The sequence below is a fragment of the Lissotriton helveticus genome, chromosome 3_2 (assembly GCF_964261635.1).
Source record: "Lissotriton helveticus chromosome 3_2, aLisHel1.1, whole genome shotgun sequence".
In the NCBI taxonomy this organism is placed as follows: Eukaryota; Metazoa; Chordata; class Amphibia; order Caudata; family Salamandridae; genus Lissotriton; species Lissotriton helveticus.
The window spans coordinates 499,127,297-499,146,955 of NC_136062.1; the positions used below are offsets into that span (position 1 = coordinate 499,127,297).

At 50.6% G+C, this 19,659-nt stretch overlaps 1 protein-coding gene across 1 annotated transcript in view; it reads left to right on the top strand.

The window, feature by feature from the left end:
- The window catches only part of NUP160 (nucleoporin 160), a 289,550-nt gene that overhangs the window by 210,639 nt on the left and 59,252 nt on the right, over window positions 1-19,659 (top strand). Inside the window, exons 26-27 of the mRNA XM_078684503.1 lie at window positions 2,671-2,767; window positions 2,855-2,960. Of these exons, the coding sequence (XP_078540629.1) occupies window positions 2,671-2,767; window positions 2,855-2,960 (203 nt within the window). The remainder of the gene's footprint in view (window positions 1-2,670; window positions 2,768-2,854; window positions 2,961-19,659) is intronic.

The window sequence follows — 19,659 nt, forward strand, 5'->3', positions numbered from 1 at the left end:
TAAAATGGACACAGTGTCAGTCACTGAAAACGACAGTGGATCCTGACCCTTGGATAGTGAGGCTATGCTGGGACACCGGAGTGCCGAAGTTACCTAGCCCAGGGGCTGCAGCTGCATAGGTCTGAAAAGACGTCGGGAATCTCGTTGCCGGACCAGGAGCCTGGAAGAAGGAAGTTGCTGGCAGGCGACCAGTGAAGAAAAGTTCGATGGATCCAAGCCTGGATCAAGGAAGAAGAAACCTGAAAGCAGAGGGGACCAAGTTCTTGAATCACTAGCCAGTGATTAAGTGGGCACCAGGATGGCACCGGGCGAAGTCACCTCGACTAGGTGAGTGGGCGACGCTGGCTCTGCAGATCTCACGGACCAGGAGGCGTTGTCGGCGACCAGGATGGAGAGGCGAGCTGTCCCACGATGGATGAAGCTGTCGGCGTCGAAGTTACCCAGGATTGGGCAACAAGCCTTGGCTAATTCAAGCCCACGCGGTGGACTCAAAATGGCGTCTTGAGTGGACCAGGAGGGTCCGGGGTGCTCCTCTTTTGGAAGGGAGCAAGGGCCAGCCTGGAGCAACCAGACCAACAGCAGTGATGTCGTCGGGCGTCGTTCAGAAGGCCACAAGCCAGCGGGCTAGTAGCCAAACAACGCGGTGAGCAGCAAAAAGCAGAAGGGCCCCACGCAGATCGTGGAGATGCTGGGAGGCTGCACTTCGGTGCTGGAGCTGCTCAGGGTCGGGGCTTCTCGGACCCCAAAGCACTCACCAGGAAATTACTCGGCGGGCTTGCTGGAAAGAAGTCGTGCAGTCTTGAAGATGGCCGGTCCCTCGAGGTCTCGTCACACCCACGAATCTCAGCGTGACTGATGATGCAGGTAGAGGTCAGAGGTGCCAGGGAAGCCGGTTCTCGTCGAGCTGGGCAGTCTTGATCCGGAGGAGAGACTTGCAGCAGACCGCAGTGTTCTTAAGATGGTGCCTGCGGATGCAGGGTGACTACTCCTTAGTCACAAGGGAGAAATCTTAGGAAGAAGTCTTGAGTTCCTTTCGTGGAAAGTAGTTTCAGGATTCAAAGATGATCTGATTTGGAAGGGGGCCAGTTCCTACCTTTATCCTGTAAAAAGGGGCTGGCACGCGACTAAGTCCTGCCCTAGGGGTGGGACTAGGAGGGGGGTGGTTACACCCACTTCCTTGGCGGGCTTTTCCCCAGCACAGGGTCTGGAGTGACCCTGGAACTGGTTCCAGCCAGCCTATGCACAGTGAGCACCGGGGTGCCACGTGCAGTCACCTTCCTCTAAAGCCCTGCCTACCTACAATACACAAAACCCTGTCTGGGACGGTGCTGGCACCGCCCCTGGCAGGAAACCCTTTGTCCTTATCTCCTGCTCTGGGAGGACTCTCAGCAGCAGGAGGGCAGACTTGTGTCTCGGTGGCAGCATCCATTTTGTGGAGCTAAGGCTCTGTCTGACTTTAACCGGGGTTACAGGTTACATACATGTCGTGTCCCTCTAGAAGGGTGGAATGCTAACCCCGTCGCCAGAATTGGCGAGGGGTTAGTATTCCAATTCGTATGACACCTTACTCGACATGTTTTGGTAAAGCGATACCAGAGTTGGCATATAACCGTGAGGATTATAATGCACTTAAGAGTATATGGTATGCGATATCATGGAAACGGCTAAGGGATGGATCCCGAAAGCCGCAGACAGGCTCAGCTCATGCCAGAGCACTATCTCACACGACTCCAAGCACTCTGCCTTCAGGATTGTCAAGGCCTGCCATAGGAGTGACTGATAGGAGATCTGTGTGTCCATTTGAGGGTTAGATATAGGTATACTATATCTACAGCAGAGGGTGAGTACACCACCTTGCCCCAGCTGTCGTGCAGCCAGTTGTGTCAGTTTAGTTAGTCAGCCCAGGGGTGGCATAATACATGCTGCAGCCCCTGGTAGGCCCTGGGTACACCTATGCCCTGGGTACCTAAGGTACACTGTACAGGGACTGATAAGGTGACTCAGTATCCAATTAGATATGTACCTAAGGTACATGGAATCCATTTTACAGAGAGAGCAGTAGGCCTGGGGTCCTGAATAGCAGGGTCCCAGGTCAACTAAGTCAGAAAACCAGTAAAACACCAGGCAAAAAGTTGGGGGCAACCATAGTCAGGGATCTACCTTCCTACACAAGTTACCTAGCCTTTGGTAACGCCCTTTCCGGTAGAGACTCTAGTCTGATTCCTCACCGATCCTCCCCCTTTGGTGGTGGGACTCTACGCATTGAACGATCCCAAGTCTAGGAAACTGCACCCCGCTCACATCGGTTTGCTTTTGGAGCTCTGTGTCTTGGGCACGCGCACTCGAGAGCAGCTGACGTCTGCGCACGCAGGACCTAAATCGTCTCTGCGTGTCCTTTTTGAAGTGGAACTGTATGGTGCCACCTACTGGCATGCAGAGGTATTCCTGAAATGTTTCCAGAACCAGTCAGATGCCTGGGGTGTGTTCAGAAGGTGAGTAATCTGTGGCTCGTTGGTCTCTACCAGAGAGAGTGTTATTGAAGTAAGCTAGTTCCAGTAAAGTTGGGCGTTAAGGAAGCACACGTTGGGGACTCTGAAGAGTATTTTGCTTGTCTTTGGCACTCAGATGTTTCCCTACATTAATGAAGAGATCTTTTGTGTCTTCCGACAGGCAGCAGGACTGCTTGCGGCAGTTGGTGGTGGTTCTGTGTGAGCGCTCTCAGCTGCAGGACCTGGTGGAGTTTCCTTTTCTAAACCTACACAACGAGGTAATAGTTGGCAGGGTGCTGGTGAGTCTGTCTCTGTTGGAACATTCCAGTGGGTAAAGTCTGAACCTCGTTGGTTTCTCGTCTCAGGTGGTTGGAATAATTGAATCTCGGGCTCGGACGGTGGACCTCATGACACACAACTACTACGAGCTGTTGTACGCTTTCCACATCTACAGACACAACTATCGCAAAGGTAAGTGTCTGCTCCCGGAGAGTAACTTTGTGTTTTGTCCAAATTGCATCAATCTATAAACTACCTAATGCTGTAGAGGAATGGTTTACTACCCTCTGTGTGACTCTCTAGTAGTGTTCTCTTACTAGATTCAAAAGCATCCTTGTTGAGTTTTCGACTCTTGCGTGTGGTATATTTTGTTATTCATGCTGCAGAGTTGCAGCAACGGAAGCATTGTAGGAAGGCACAGAGACGAGGGGAAAGGTGAGCGCAGGTGGCTCCAAGACCTAACCCATTACACGAGTACTCGCTGAAGGGTTCCCACCTTGACACGCGGGGGATATATGCAAATAGCATGCAAATCTATAGAAGGCACCAGTGTTCAGGATCAGTGTCTACATTTTAATGATTAACCTAGTCTTTCCTCAACATTGATACTCACGCTTTGGATGGGAATCACGAGTACTTTCATTTCTGCCAGGTTCTTGCTGCAATGTCTGTACTTTGATATTGCTTCACTCTATTTCTCCCTTTTCTGATGAATACTTTTCGGACACCATACTGGATCTGGACGTTTTCACAGCAGCGCTCCTGCGCTGGGTGGTGCCTTGCAGGTCTGGATTGACCTCATTCTGCCCCGGAAGTGATGGAGCGGACCCAAGTATCGGTACCACCCCTGCGCACCAATGCCTTCAAATGTGGTTCTGGAGCTCTACTACTTTTGTCTGTCGAATTCCTTCTAAAAACAAATTTGGTGTACAAGGGACCCATCTCCCCAGTGAAGACGACAGGTTTCAATCCGTGCTGTGACTGTCAGGAGTACATGCTTGTGACATTCGCACAAGGTTCCTCTGTCTACAACTCCCAAGTCATGCGAAGAATGTGCCCTCGTGCACCTGAGGGTGATCCGGGACTGTGAAGCGTAGCTGTGTCCCTGTTCACCAAAAGAAGCCACGTAGCTCAGGGGTCCACTTCGCAGTCGAGGGCTCAGACTTGCTCCCGCATCTGTGATGGGTCCTCTTTGCAGTCGAGGGCTCAGACTTGCTCCCGCATCTGTGATGGGTCCACTCCGCAGTCGAGGGCTCAGACTTGCTCCTGCACCTGTGAGGGTTCCACTCCGCAGTCGAGGGCTCAGACTTGCTCCCGCATCTGTGATGGGTCCACTCCGCAGTCGAGGGCTCAGACTTGCTCCTGCACCTGTGAGGGGTCCACTCCGCAGTCGAGGGCTCAGACTTGCTCCTGCACCTGTGAGGGGTCCACTCCGCAGTCGAGGGCTCAGACTTGCTCCCGCACCTGTGAGGGGTCCACTCCGCAGTCGAGGGCTCAGACTTGCTCCCGCACCTGTGAGGGGTCCACTCCGCAGTCGAGGGCTCAGACTTGCTCCTGCACCTGTGAGGGGTCCACTCCGCAGTCGAGGGCTCAGACTTGCTCCCGCACCTGTGAGGGGTCCACTCCGCAGTCGAGGGCTCAGACTTGCTCCCGCACCTGTGAGGGGTCCACTCCGCAGTCGAGGGCTCAGACTTGCTCCCGCACCTGTGAGGGGTCCACTTCGCAGTCGAGGGCTCAGACTTGCTCCTGCACCTGTGAGGGGTCCACTTCGCAGTCGAGGTCATCTGGTAAGTTGAAGCCTAAACCTACGAAGAAGCCAGGAAGTCGAAGCAAGACTTAAAATCATTCCGCCTCTCTCTGTCCAAAGAGTAGTCCGGAGTGCATCAAGGTGCGAATCTGTCTTGCTCCAGATCCCAAATCCACAGCTAGTCCCATTGCGCCCTGAATGTTGTGGCCATCAGCCACGCCGCAGCAGGTCAAGGCTTTTAAGGAGGTGGTGCTGCACATATTTGCCACTTTTCCGGTTCCCTCTGATGCGCTTTTCTTTTTTATTTTTAAATATAGCACAAACTCGGCCCACGGGCATTGGATAGATTTACATGAGCACCATTTATATTACGCAAGATTTTTTTATTTTATTTCTTTTTAAGGCCCCGGGAGATGAAGTGATCTGCTCATTCGCAGGATGTTAAGTCGACACTGGACTCATCGTGTTCTCCAGTTCTAAAGTCTGCAGCTTTGGCCGTGACGCAGCATCCTCTCTCTAGTGGAGATTGGCGTTTGGGCCCCAAGGACGTACAGGAGCCTCCAGTCGAGTTACAGCTGCAGGTCTGTCCTGGGTGCCATCGGAGCCCCTAGCACCCTCCTTGGGTTCTTGTACAACAACTCCAGTGCTGACTTGTATCCTGGCTCCAAGATCTGCACCAGCACCAGCGCGGGGGTCACTAGAGCTCATGTCTCTGCTGATTCCAGTGTTCAACCTCAAGCTGAATCTGTTTCGACCAAGGTCGCGCCTCGACTTCACTCACCTGCACCTGGTCCCCGTACGCTCTGATGCAGGCAAAACACTTCCGTTTCCGCAAGGCCTTCCTCCGAGGCTTCATTCTTTTAGCTTGGATTCTGTTTACCCCCGCACCATGATGAGTGTTCGCTATATAGACTTGCAGGAGGACACTGGGCTGGATACCTCCCCTGACATTGGTTTGGTTGTACACGCAGCGAAGGCGAGTGCATCATTTGCTGTAGTGATGAGATGTGCAGCTGAGGTGCTCGACTAACCTCTCTTCAGTTGAAGCCCAACCTCATCTGAGCCCTTACTACCATTTCATGATTCCCTGACTGACTCCTGTAGGGCGCGAGGGCAAAGCCATGCTCTTGCCCGCCAGTGAACAGGCAGGTGCCCCAGCGTCGTAGACTTTCTTACACCCCCCTGACTCCTGACCGTTTGGCGGTCCAAGCTCCCACCAGCAGTCCTTATGACCCCTCCAGTCAGTAAGTCAAAGTATAGAGGCATTCAAATAGCACGTTCTCTACCGCCAGCTTGGCGTTTAGGTCAGTCCGTGCAGTTCCCCCTAATAGGCTGTTTAATGCACTCCCTGTGGACCATGGCCGTGAGATCTTGCCAGCGGTCCCAGTGGAGTTTCGATCCTCTTTGGCTTAAACCAATCCTGACCGCCAGGATGCAGCACGTTGTCATTAGAACAGGACTGGATACTATTGACGGTTTGTGGTGGGCAGTGGGCACTAGTGTGATGCTTCGCCACCACACGTGCATACAATCTACTGGCGTCCCCGGAGACGTGCAGGCGTCTCCAACAGATGCCTTTTTTTGGGGCCTGTCTCTTTGGCAAAAAGGCTGGTTCTGCCCTCGAACACTGCAAAGGAAGCGGGCCACAGAGCCTTCCTTGAGCCTTTCCTCCCCTGCCCAGCAGCTTCCTTAGCAGCTCTAACCCTTTTGAGACTCCTCCAGAGGGCTGGCGTACAGGCACTGCTAAGTGATGGTGCTGGCAGACTCCCTTCTTCCAAGATCTGAGGTTGAGGATACTAGTTTTCTCCTACCTTGACCCCTGGTTGAAGGTGGGCTCGCTAGTCCGCGGTAGACCCCCTCCAGAGGATGGGGAACCTCAGACCTCTTTGGGGTTCTTGATCAACGAGCCGCAGTCTCACCTGGCTCCTTTTCCGAGACTTTCTTCGATAGGCGCTCTTCTGCACGCTGCGTTTCTGGGCCTTTGCCCCAGAGCAGCGAGTCCTGTACATATGGGTTCTGATCCTGATGTTTCAGCCGTGGTCCTGGATTTCGGTGAGAGCAGCTGAGTCTTCCTTGCCTGCTGGCCTCGCGCATCCTGCTTGTGAACTTCAACAAGTGGCGTGTGTGCTCCAGAAAGGGGTCTGAATTCAGTAGGTTCAGCACCAAGGAACCCTGTCCGATATCAACCAGGTTTCAGAGGAGACGACACATCTGCAGCGGTGGCTGCTGGACCGAACCCTGACCGGCAGCAGACTCCTCTCCCTTATATATCCAGAGCGGACTGCGGAGACTGAGTCCCTGCTGGGCTGGGGAGGTTATTTGGGAAAAGTGGAGATCAAGGGACTGTGGCAAAACCCAGCTCCACTTAAATATGTTGGCGTCGCAGGCCGTGCTTCTGGCATTAAATGCCTTCCAGGGATCCATTAAGGGAAGGTTAACACAGGTTCACACTGACAATATCACCACCATGTGGTATTGCAAAAAGCAGGGCGGAGCGGGGTCCTGGGCTCTGAACCAAGAGTCTCTGTGCCTCTTGAGTTGTCTCGAGCAGCAAGTGAATGACCTTGTAGGATCTTTAAACGCCAGGGCGGGTGAACTCGGCAGGCGAAGTTTGGCGAATCACAAATGGTGGTTACATCCTGAGGTGTCACCGGCCATCTTCATACGGTTCAGGTGTGAGAAAGTGCCATCTTTCTTGCATGGTATGTCATCACTTTTTGCTGAACTGCTGATGTGCTTTGAGTGAGTGTGCCCTGGGCTCCTGCCAATCTGGTGCCCAGGGCCTGTGTTCCTTCCCTAAAACTGTGTTGAAGCCTAAACCCAATTGGCATCTCTGGCCCCTGGTAAATGGTACCCTAGGTACCCAGGGCACTGTGACCAGGGAAGACCCCCGAGGACTGCAGCACTTATTTTGCAACCCTTAGGGGCCCTGTACCCTGACACACACACACACACACTGCCTTTGCAGGCTAAGTGTCCTGGTGCAGAACAAAGTGAAGAGTCGACATAGTACGCATCCCTTTGTGTCATGCCGTCAACCCACTGCCCTGGCATACATCAGTCACCCCTCTAGCTGGGTGCCCTATGCCAGAGGTGTGGGCACAGGTGCATGAGCCCTTTACCCCTACAGTGCCCAAGTCCATTCCTGGGCACTGTAAGTGCAGTGATGCCATTACGAGTATATGGTGCTGGGAGTTTGTCATCACAAACTCCACGGCACCATAATGGCTACACGGCAGACTGGGACGTTTTGTATCTAACTTCTCAGCACATTAAACCCGCACTGAGGCCAGTGTGGGATTTAATGTAAAATGTACGATAGAGGGCATCTTAGAGATGCCCCCTGAAACTCGACCAACTCCTAGTGACAGCTTGCAGCTGTCACCACCAGACATGTTTCTGGACCCCTGGGTCCAGAGCCTGCTGCTCTCGGGGGTCTGAAACCTTGAACATCCTGGGACGAGGTGCCAAGCGTCCTCCACCAGGATGGGCAGGGTTCACGAAGGAGAAGCTTTAAAGACATGCCTTCTTTGTGAGCTTCCCCAGGCCACTTGCTACTTTCAGCAACTGGTCCCCACTGGTTCTGACCCCCACTTTGGCGGGAGACCCAGCGGGAAAAACAAGTGAGGGAGAGAGGTTTGCCCACCTCTGCCAACTCCACCCCTCATGTGGGGGAGGCGAGGTGAAGCACAACCTCGAGTCCCCGCCATCTTGAAGATGGGGAGACCCAACCAGGAACAGGCTTATGCCCCCCTTACACTGGAGGGTGGCCCAATAGGGGGTGTACCCACCACAGGGAAGGGACACCTGTAACGCCCCGAAATCTAGTATTTAGGGAGCATCCTAAACCTTGCTTCCTTAGATCAAGAAACGACAATGAAGAAGATCAGAAGGAGGACTGAAGAACTGTGCAGAGCTAACAAGAGGACAACGCCCACTGACTTGGCCCCAGCCCTACAGGCCCGTCTCACCTCGTAGGTGCTCCTGCGAAATCCCGGCGTGTCCTGCAGCCGGCAACCTCAAGAAAGCCAGAGGACCTGCCTGCCTTCACTTCCAAGACTGATTCTCCAATGAACACCGGATTTGTTTAACTGCAACCTCTGGCTCCGGCCGGACACTGCAAATCCAGCAAACCCCCCCATTCCCCCCCCCCCTCTCCCGAACCCGGTCCGAGCTCGAGTGAAAAAGCTCACCAACGAGGTCTCCCCGGCGATTGTGACCCAAGATCCGGAGATCCCAGACCAGCCTGAAGACCCCAGCCGACACCTACAGCCTCAATCCAGAGGACCCCCTACCGCGACCAGAGCGGGTAAGAAAATCCGACGTCCAAATGCACCCCTGCACCCGATACCCCATGGCCTTGTGCGCCCAAACCAACGGTGGCTAGACAACCTATGGCATCCCAACTTACCCCTCAAAGTGGTGGTCGCTCCCAGAAGATCTTCGTCCCCGAGCCTGCAGTGTTTCTTTCGACCAGAGTCTCTCCATAGCAAACAGGCACCAAAACAGTGCTCTGTGCCACAGTGCCGCTGAGGGTGCTGACCTGCAACCCCAACTTCCCTGAGCTAAATCCTAGGAGCTTTGCTCCCACAGCCAGTGGCCTGCTCGTTAGCAGCCACCAACCGGAGTGTCTCTATGCCCCATTGGTTAACATTGGGCCTCAACACTCTGCACCCGGCCGCCCTAGTGCCGCTGAGGGTGTAACGAGAGTGCATCACTGACCCTGGGGGAACCCTGAGTCTACCCCCAGAACCTCAACTCCCACAGTTGATAAGTTACCTTTGAGCCGATAACCTGTTTTCCTCCATAGGATAACTGACAATTTTCTCCCAAAAAGTTTCTAAGTGTGGAGTTTTGAAACCTAAAAATATTCTTTAAAAATCGCACGAATAAATAAAATGTATTTAATTACGTGTTTCCAGGAAATGTCCCAGTGCTGAATCCAGGCATCCAGCACTGAGTTAGAAAAGTAACGAGAAAAGTAACTTACCTGCAATTTACTGAAAAAGTCTATTCATTCCAATGTACTGTATTTGTTAAGTGTTGCAACCTACTGCATTCCCTGTAAATCAAACAAAGTACAAGTTCTATTGCATTTTCAAATTGTTCTACAATCAGCAACTCATTACTGAAAAGTATTGTATGCTTACCTGTGCCAGGCTTGCTTGGTTCTAAATAAAACAGTATATATTTTTATACAAAAACAATTGGCCTGGAGTTCAGTCCTTGAGTGTGTGAAACCTTTTGCTGACCGAGTGCGTACAACAAATGCCTTACACTGTCCTCTGATACTGCCTTCCTCCTCGACCAAGCTACCACTTTAGAGAGTAAGGTTCTATCTAACTTTATTCTCTGCCAAACCTCTGGGGTAACCTGGACTCTAGACACACTGTACCTCACTTTGGTGTAGTGTATACAGAGCCAGTTTCCTACAATTGTCCCCCATGCATGGCTTCATATACGTCCCCTCCAGGAATGCTTAGCGAGTCAGTGGAACCAGTCGCAGGGTCATTTGACCCATCTAGTGTTGGACGGCCCCACCCATCGCTCTCTGCAGTACTGGAACCCACAAAATTTACCAAAATGGCGGCCATTCATAGACCCTGTTCCACAGGCAGTGCTAACAGCAGACACGTCGCTCACTGGTTGGGGGTGGGGGGGGGGGGGGGGGGGGGGGCTCATCTCCAGAATCACACAATTCAAGGCTTTTGGAGTTAAAACCAAAAGTCTCTCCACATAACTCATCTAGAGCTGCGAGCAGTGTTTCTAGCGTTCAAAGCATTTCAAATTCAACTTCTAAACAAAGCTGTCCTAGTCCGCACCGACAACATGACAGCTATGTACCATATACAACAAGCATTTACAATGCAATAGGTCTCGCACTGACATTGTTTTGAGCTATTAACATTGTAAATGACAGGTTTTTGTTTTTGTTTTTCTTTTGTAAAACATAAATAAAAGGCATTGTAATTTAAAATTCCAATAGCTAAATGTTTACGTGAAGCTATTGGTATTGTTAATACCAGTGCCTTTTATTTATGTTTTAAAAAAGAAAACACAAATAAAAGGCATTGTCATTTTGCAGTGTCAATAGCAAATGCCTTTTATTAATGTTTTATGTCAAAGCGCTAGTTTGTGGAAGCGAGTGCAGCAGGGAGAGAGGAGCACAGTCTGGCGTGCATGAGTAATGCACGGATACCCACACAGCAATCAAAACCGCGGCCTGCAGCCTTGTCCTGGCGGAGGGAGGCCTCTCTCAGCATCACCTGGTCTTTCCGAGGGAGAGCTTTGCTGTCCCATCTGCACCTGCCGTGTTACTTGTGCAACACGAGAGACGTCCCGCAAGTCTTTAACTCCAGTCTATCTTGAGAGGGGCTAATTATCATTTACAGCCTCCGCATCCTTTATGTAACCGGAGCGAAAACCCTGCAACCTACGTGCTACCCATCCCCCTCGATGCATCCTGAGAGGCAGCTCACGCCTCATATACTCTCTGTATCATCTAAGTAACTTAAGGGACAGCCCTGCTGTCTAAGGTGCATGCCTTGAACTCCTGTGCATCCTGAAGCATAGCTGTCCTCTCATTGGCACCCGCGGTATCATCCTAGTAACCCGAGAGACAGCCCTGCTGTCCAAGGGGCATGCCTTTAAAACCCTGAGACAACTCTAAGGTGCAGGCCTGTAGCATAAGTGCAAATTCGGGATTAGCTATGCTGCCGGAGGGCACACTTGTTACTTTTTTCCGAACTGTATCAAGGACACATTGCATAAGTTCTATGTTGATATAAATTGTATCATTCATAGCTGTACCATATGTGAATGTTGGTGTCATGAGAGCTGGATGCTTCCTTGGGGCTTTACTGAGTAATCTGCATTCCATTCTCCACATATTTCTGGATTTTACACACTTGCCCCTCACCCACTCGCTGCTGCATAATGTCAGACTTCCATAACAACAGAAACCCGCTTTCCGTCTGAGGCCTTTCAAGGGTTTGTGCACACTCTGCATGTACCCACCACCTAAACCGGTCCCACGGGCCCAACACAGGGCTCTAGCTCGGACTAGGCACCCCGCGCCTCTCACTTGTGGTGGTAGTTGGGCCGGATGGAGTAGGTGTTCTCCAACGCGGTGCTCGAGCCCTCCACCTCTCCCATGGTGGATCCCGTCCTTACAGCTTAGGCTCAACTTTTCAACATGTCTGCGTCCGCTCCGCTGGACTGGTTACCATAGCAACGCGCGAGGCAGTAACAACTTCCGCCCATACCCGCAGCCTTGATATCACTGGCGCCCTCGCCACCACCATCTTGGAACAGGCAACTTGGTCTCAGTAGCCAAGGATCCTCTCTGTCCACGACTCTGACAATAAGGGCATTGAATGCGGCGTGAACTATAAGGACTTCAACACCTACGGGGTTTTGTAGAATACAATGTTTAATATGTTTTCACGCTAAAGCCATCTGTTTGGATAGTTTAACAAGTGGTGTGCGGCGCTGAAAGGAAAAAAAACAAGCGAAGAGAGCTTGGGAAGGGGCGGGAGCCGCACTAACACCCAAAGGCTGAACATCGACATGTCCTTGGGACAGCGAGCCTACACGTCCTTGGGACAGCGAGCCTACAGCCTGTCTTGCTCACGCTGCCTGCACGCGTCAGTTGGCTCTCTGATTGCTTGACAAGGTCCACCAATCCGAAAGCTTATTTGGTAGTTGGCAACCAATCAGAGAGCCGACTGGCCCATGCAGACAGCGTGATCAAGACACTCCGTAGACTCGCTGTCATGGGATGGTGTAAAAAAAAGCCACAGGGCGGTAACCAAAAATGCTGCAAACAAATGAAAAGTAGTTTTAAATAAATATTCACGTACCCAATTGAAAGCATTGGCGGTAACAAAAGTCCCTCTACAGAAAATAACTTTACCCCAGTAAATCTCGCTTGCGCAAGCAGCGCGTGCACGCAGCACCCTAGGCGAGACCTAGAAACAGTTGTGAGGGGGTGGGAGGTGAGAGACACACACTCTCCAACTGTCACACCTAGCTCAAGCCATTTGGAAATGGGCCATACACCACAAAATGAGTAACACACCTTCTGGGAGTAAACAATCAGATTGCCGACCTTCTCAGCCGACCATCTTGATTTTGGTTTAGTTAGGAACTCTGGGCCAGGGTTATGCCTACTCCCTTCAGGAAGCGGTTATATAGGGGGCGCTGTGACCCCAAGGGTAACTAGCCCATTGGCTACTGCCCTTCACTCCCCCAACGCCCTTAAATTCAGTGTTTAGGTGGCTCCCTGGCACTAGGAACACAATTCACCTGACAAAAGGACAAAGAAGAGCACAAGAAGCAAGAACAGTGGACTATGGCGCCAAACACTGCCTGCCTGCCGCTGTCCCAACAATTCCAGACAACTTGACTCGTCCTGCAGCTGTGCATTCTTCAAAAGCTTAGGAGACCTTCGAGCACTACACCAAGAAATCCGCATCTCCATTGAAGTGGAGGAGCCACTTCCCTTCAACCTGCAGATACCGACCACAAAGTCCAGTTCACCAATCTGCTGACCACTGGGTCCACCGACTCTGCAGCCACCCGGGAGGAGGTCACTGTGCTCCAGAGGGTCGGATCCGTCTCTCTCCCCAAGAAGTTTGGAGATGCCAGGACCCCAAGGAACTGCCCTGCACCAGTACCCTGAGTACCAGAACCCTTGCAGCAACCAAAGCTTGTTTGTAGTCAAATCCGTACTCCAACACCGCAAGGACCAACCAGCTGTCGCAAGACCTCAGCATCAGGCCTGCACAGATATTTGGACCAGCTGTCCTGTTTTGTTGCCCTCTGAATCTCTGACCGAGAACCGCGAGTGCCTTCGCTGGGAACAGCTGACAGAAACCCCCTACAGTTGAGCTGTCTGGCCCGGGTCCACAAACCCGACTGTGCCCCTCTGCTCCCAATGTCCTCACGAGCTGACCTCCAAACGGAGAGGTGGGAGCTCACAGACTTGTCTCCAAGCCTCTTTCTAGGTGTTCTTAGTCTTGAAAAATATATTAAAAGATACCTTTTATTTTTCTAAATTGGTCTTTAGTTTCTTCTCGAGTGTTTGCTTCATTTATTGAGTTTTTACAACAAGTGCTTAACACTAAACTCTGATAAGTCTAAACTGCTCTCCCACACTACCCCATTAGAGAGCGTGTGGGATTATTAATTTAAGCCCTTCAGGCCAATCAGGGTCATCTGGACTTTCTACACAGTGTACCTCACTTTGGTACAATACATAAAAAGCCAGCTTCCTACATGTACCAATCTAGCCTATGCCGTTCTGCACCACTCTACTCTGCACCAATCGGCACTACGCCATTCGATTTGGTTCCACACCACCCTGTGCCCCTCTGTCCTATGCCGTTCTGCACCACTCTACTCTGCACTAATCAACACTTCGCCATTCGATTCGGTTTCACACTACCCTGTGCCCCTCTGTCCTATGCGTTCTGCACCACTCTACTCTGCACTAATCAACACTTCGCCATTCGATTCAGTTTCACACTACCGTGTGCCCCTCTGTCCTATGCCGTTCTGCACCACTCTACTCTGCACTAATCAACACTTCGCCATTCGATTCGGTTTCACACTACCCTGTGCCCCTCTGTCCTATGCCGTTCTGCACCACTCTACTCTGCACTAATCAACACTTCGCCATTCGATTCGGTTTCACACTACCCTGTGCCCCTCTGTCCTATGCCGTTCTGCACCACTCTACTCTGCACTAATCAACACTTCGCCATTCGATTCGGTTTCACACTACCCTGTGCCCCTCTGTCCTATGCCGTTCTGCACCACTCTACTTTGCACTAATCAACACTTCGCCATTCGATTCGGTTTCACACTACCCTGTGCCCCTCTGTCCTATGCCGTTCTGCACCACTCTACTCTGCACTAATCAACACTTCGCCATTCGATTCGGTCTCACACTACCCTGTGCCCCTCTGTCCTATGCCGTTCTGCACCACTCTACTCTGCGCTAATCAACACTTTGCCATTCAATTCGGTCTCACACTACCCTGTGCCCCTCTGTCCTATGCCGTTCTGCACCACTCTACTCTGCACTAATCAACACTTCGCCATTCGATTCGGTTTCACACTACCCTGTGCCCCTCTGTCCTATGCCGTTCTGCACCACTCTACTCTGCACTAATCAACACTTCGCCATTCGATTCGGTTTCACACTACCCTGTGCCCCTCTGTCCTATGCCGTTCTGCACCACTCTACTTTGCACTAATCAACACTTCGCCATTCGATTCGGTTTCACACTACCCTGTGCCCCTCTGTCCTATGCCACCCTGCACCACTCTACTCTGCACTAATCAACACTTCGCCATTCGATTCGGTCTCACACTACCCTGTGCCCCTCTGTCCTATGCCGTCCTGCACCACTCTACTCTGCACTAATCAACACTTCGCCATTCGATTCGGTCTCACACTACCCTGTGCCCCTCTGTCCTATGCCGTTCTGCACCACTCTACTCTGCACTAATCAACACTTCGCCATTCGATTCGGTCTCACACTACCCTGTGCCCCTCTGCCCTATGAACTGCTTTTGCACTCTTCTCCTGAGGCTTGAGCCGGGAGGCTATCTTTTTAATTTGTCTATCGGATTTTAAAATTGTTGAATTATTCCCCGTGTGTCCTTCCCCCCCCTCCCTTCGCGCTTAAGCTGACATCGCGCTTATCGACACAGTGGCAACTTATGCTGTAGACATTGCCACTAAACTGTGTGTAGCGATTGAAAAGGCAAGGGTGTTCATACCTTTATGATTTTACCCGCTTCTCAGATAACGAGCAGACTACTTGCTTAGCTTTACACTGTGGGTGTGGCCGAATTACGGGCCGTCATCTGCGGGGACTGAGAGGATTAGGGTAGCGGCCATCTTGGTGAGGGCTCGCAGTGCACGTCGCTCGGACGACGGCATAAAGACATACGGCAATGGCTCCGCGCAGCGGACGCGCCAATCGCGCGCCGGAGTCAAGCCAGAGTCCAGCCCGTCTGCGCCCGTCCGTGAACGACCGGGGCGCGGGGCTGGACTCTATAGACCCATGCCCCCTACAACTACAGAGGTTCTTAGAAATGAGAGCCATTCTCTCCACTACTCCAAATCCGACCTCCTGAAACTGGGTAAGGTACTGTCTCGTAACTGCTTGCACTCAATAGACCCGGATTCTATACCTGCGTTTTGTAACATATGCCATCAATCACTCCCTACGCTTTGCAAAACACTTGGTAAGACCTCGAACTTAAAAATGCTATTACTTAATTGCAGGTCCATGACTAAACATAAAACAGAAATTCACGACCTCCTGACTAATAAAGACCTAGACGCCTTGTTTCTCACGGAAACATGGCTAGATGAAGCATCTTCCCCTGATATCTTAGACGCCATCCCCCTCAACTATAGTCTTTTAAGAATTGATAGACAAAGACAACGTGGGGGTGGACTAGCAATGATTTGTAAAGAAGAATTAGAATGCACATTAACTAAACTAACAAATATTAATAGTGAGTGCGGTGTGTTCACCATAAAACTAGATCCAACTACCACGATTACCGGTCTACTTATATATAGACCCCCTGGTACCGCGGTGTCTTTTTGCAGCCAACTCATTGAATTAGCCACTCAGCTCGCCATTAGACATAAAAATGTAATCATCCTAGGCGACCTCAATCTTCACTTAGAAGATAGTAATTCTAGTGAAGCTCAACTTTTAGTGAGTGCTCTTAACTCTGTAGACCTAAAACTTCTCTTTACCACTCCCACCCATCAACAGGGACATCTATTAGACCCTATCTTTGCAAATTGGGAAGGTATTAGTACTTCTCCCCCAATTCCACTAATCTGACCTGACCATAGCATGGTGCCGTTTGAGATAACTAGAAAATACATTATAAATACACTTACTAAACATCCGCCTTATAAACGCCGGAATTTTAAAAAATTCACCCCTGAACTTTTTTAAGATATGCTAGCTGAGCAACCCCCTTTAACAGGGAATTCTCTACGAAAGGTATGGGACAATTATGAACTCTGGTTAGCAAAAACTTTAGACAAAATTGCGCCATGGACTACCAAACCTCCAGCCAGACAATCCAAAACCGCCCCTGGTTCTCAGAGAAACTTAAAACTGCTAAAGCCCTATGTAAATCTATAGAACGTAAATGAGGAAAAACTACACCCCGGAACTCAAAGAAAGCTACAGAACCGAATTGAAAAAATATCAGAAATTGGTAAGAACAGAAAAAAGTCACTATTACAAAAGCAGAATTGAGGAAGCCAAGAACCCCACGAAAGAGCTATTCTGCATTTATAGAGAAATTACCATTCCTATACGTTTGGATACTAAAGATACTTACTCCACGGAGATATGCGATCGGATAGCTGATTTCTTTGTGGAGAAAGTAGAAAAAATCCATGCCACCTTTTCAAGTAGGACCATCACAGCTAATGATAATGCAGATAATCAAAGCTCCCTCACTCATAAATCTCTATTCACCAGATTCAGAACTCCGAATAAACAGGACCTAATGAAAAATATTAATGGAATACGCTCTGGCTCCCCCAGTGATGCCTGTCCCCCGGAACAATGTAAGGCTATCATGGAAAATATATTAATAGATCAAATCAGTAACATGATAACCTTATCGTTCCAAGAAGGCCACGTCCTGAAAAGCTGGAAATCTGCTCAAGTAATACCTTTAAAAAAGAAACCAAACATCCCTATTTCACAATTCCAAAACTTAAGACCAATCTCACTTCTTCCATTCTGTGCCAAAATTATAGAAAAGGTGGCGAATATACAACTCATGGAGTTTCTGGAGAAAGAAGCCCTCCTCCATTCCTCCCAGTCGGGTTTTAGATCAGGCCACTCAACCGAATCTGCAGTCCTGTATTCGACTGAACATATTCGGAAGATGGTGGACGAGGGAGAGACAGCAGCGTTGGTCCTATTGGACCCAAGTGCAGCGTTTGACACCGTGCTGCACTCAACGCTGCTGTCTCGTCTCTCGGACATGGGAGTAAAGGGCCCAGCTCTCACCTGGTTCCAGTCCTTCCTGACTGACAGAACGTTCCAACTTCATTGCCCACCCTTTAAGTCATCGCCTCGCGGTGTGTGCCATGGGGTTCCACAGGGCTCTAGTTTGAGCCCAACGTTATTTAACATCTATATGGAACCCCTGGCACACAGTGCAGAGATGTTTGGGGTGGGCATTGTCAGCTACGCTGACGATACCCAGTTGGTGTTTAAATTAACCCCAGAGAGTAGAGAACTTGCCACCAATTTCTCAAACTGCATGTCAGCGATAGCCACTTGGATGAATACAACTGTCTCCGTTTAAATGGAGACAAGACAGAGGTTCTGGTAGTAGGAAGAGATGTCTCTGTATGGTCTCATGCATGGTGGCCCAGCGAACTAGGGGAGTTGCCTACTCCTGTGGAGACGGTGAAAAATCTAGGCGTTATGCTGGACGCTGACCTCTCTTGCAAAACCCATGTAAATAAAGTGACAGGCAAATGCTTCGGCATATTAAAAGTGCTTCGCAAGGTACTTGATCTCCTGCCCACCGAAGCCAGAAAAACCATAGTCCATGCTTTAATAACACCTCATTTGAACTATGGTAATGCTCCCCTGCTAGGTCTGAATCAGAAGGGACTGCACCAATTACAATGTGTTCAGAATTCAGCTGCGCGGCTGGTGCTCGGTCTCCCAAGAAAAACTTCCATCAAAAATGCGCTATCCAAACTCCATTGGCTCCCAATTAAAGAGAGAATTATATTTAAAACTCTCCGCTCTGCCCACCGTATTGCCCAGAACAGAGGTCCCGACTACCTGAAAAGTCTCATCACCATCCACCGCCCAACGAGAGATTTAAGATCGTCAGGCACGATGCTATTTAAAAACCCTCGCATCACAAGAGCTAAAATGGGAGGAAGATCTTTCCGCTATTTGGCCACTAAACACTGGAACGCACTCCCGCTCCACTTGCGGATGGAGCCCTCCGAAATGAGATTCAGGGCAAAATTAAAAACGTACCTGTTCCCTAAATAGTCCTATTCTCTGCTGAGTTTCCTGACTCTTTTCCTCTGGATTATTTTGTACTAGCAGTTAGCGCGGGGATACACAGTTTTGTGCAGCCAGGCGCTTAATAAATGTTTTATTATTATTATTATTATTCCGCCCTGCACCACTCTACTCTGCACTAATCAACACTTCGCCATTCGATTTGGTCTCGCACTACCCTGTGCCCCTCTGTCCTATGCCGTTCTGCACCACTCTACTCTGCACTAATCAACACTTCGCCATTCGGTTCCACACTATCCTGTGCCCCTCTGTCCTATGCCGTTCTGCACCACTCTACTCTGCACTAATCAACACTTCGCCATTCGATTCGGTTCCACACTATCCTGTGCCCCTCTGTCCTATGCCGTTCTGCACCACTCTACTCTGCACTAATCAACACTTCGCCATTCGATTCGGTTTCACACTACCCTGTGCCCCTCTGTCCTATGCCGTTCTGCACCACTCTACTCTGCACTAATCAACACTTCGCCATTCGATTCGGTTTCACACTACCCTGTGCCCCTCTGTCCTATGCCGTTCTGCACCACTCTACTCTGCACTAATCAACACTTCGCCATTCGATTCGGTTTCACACTACCCTGTGCCCCTCTGTCCTATGCCGTTCTGCACCACTCTATTCTGCACTAATCAACACTTCGCCATTCGGTTCCACACTATCCTGTGCCCCTCTGTCCTATGCCGTTCTGCACCACTCTACTCTGCACTAATCAACACTTCGCCATTCGATTCGGTTCCACACTATCCTGTGCCCCTCTGTCCTATGCCGTTCTGCACCACTCTACTCTGCACTAATCAACACTTCGCCATTCGATTCGGTTTCACACTACCCTGTGCCCCTCTGTCCTATGCCGTTCTGCACCACTCTACTCTGCACTAATCAACACTTCGCCATTCGATTCGGTTTCACACTACCCTGTGCCCCTCTGTCCTATGCCGTTCTGCACCACTCTACTCTGCACTAATCAACACTTCGCCATTCGATTCGGTTTCACACTACCCTGTGCCCCTCTGTCCTATGCCGTTCTGC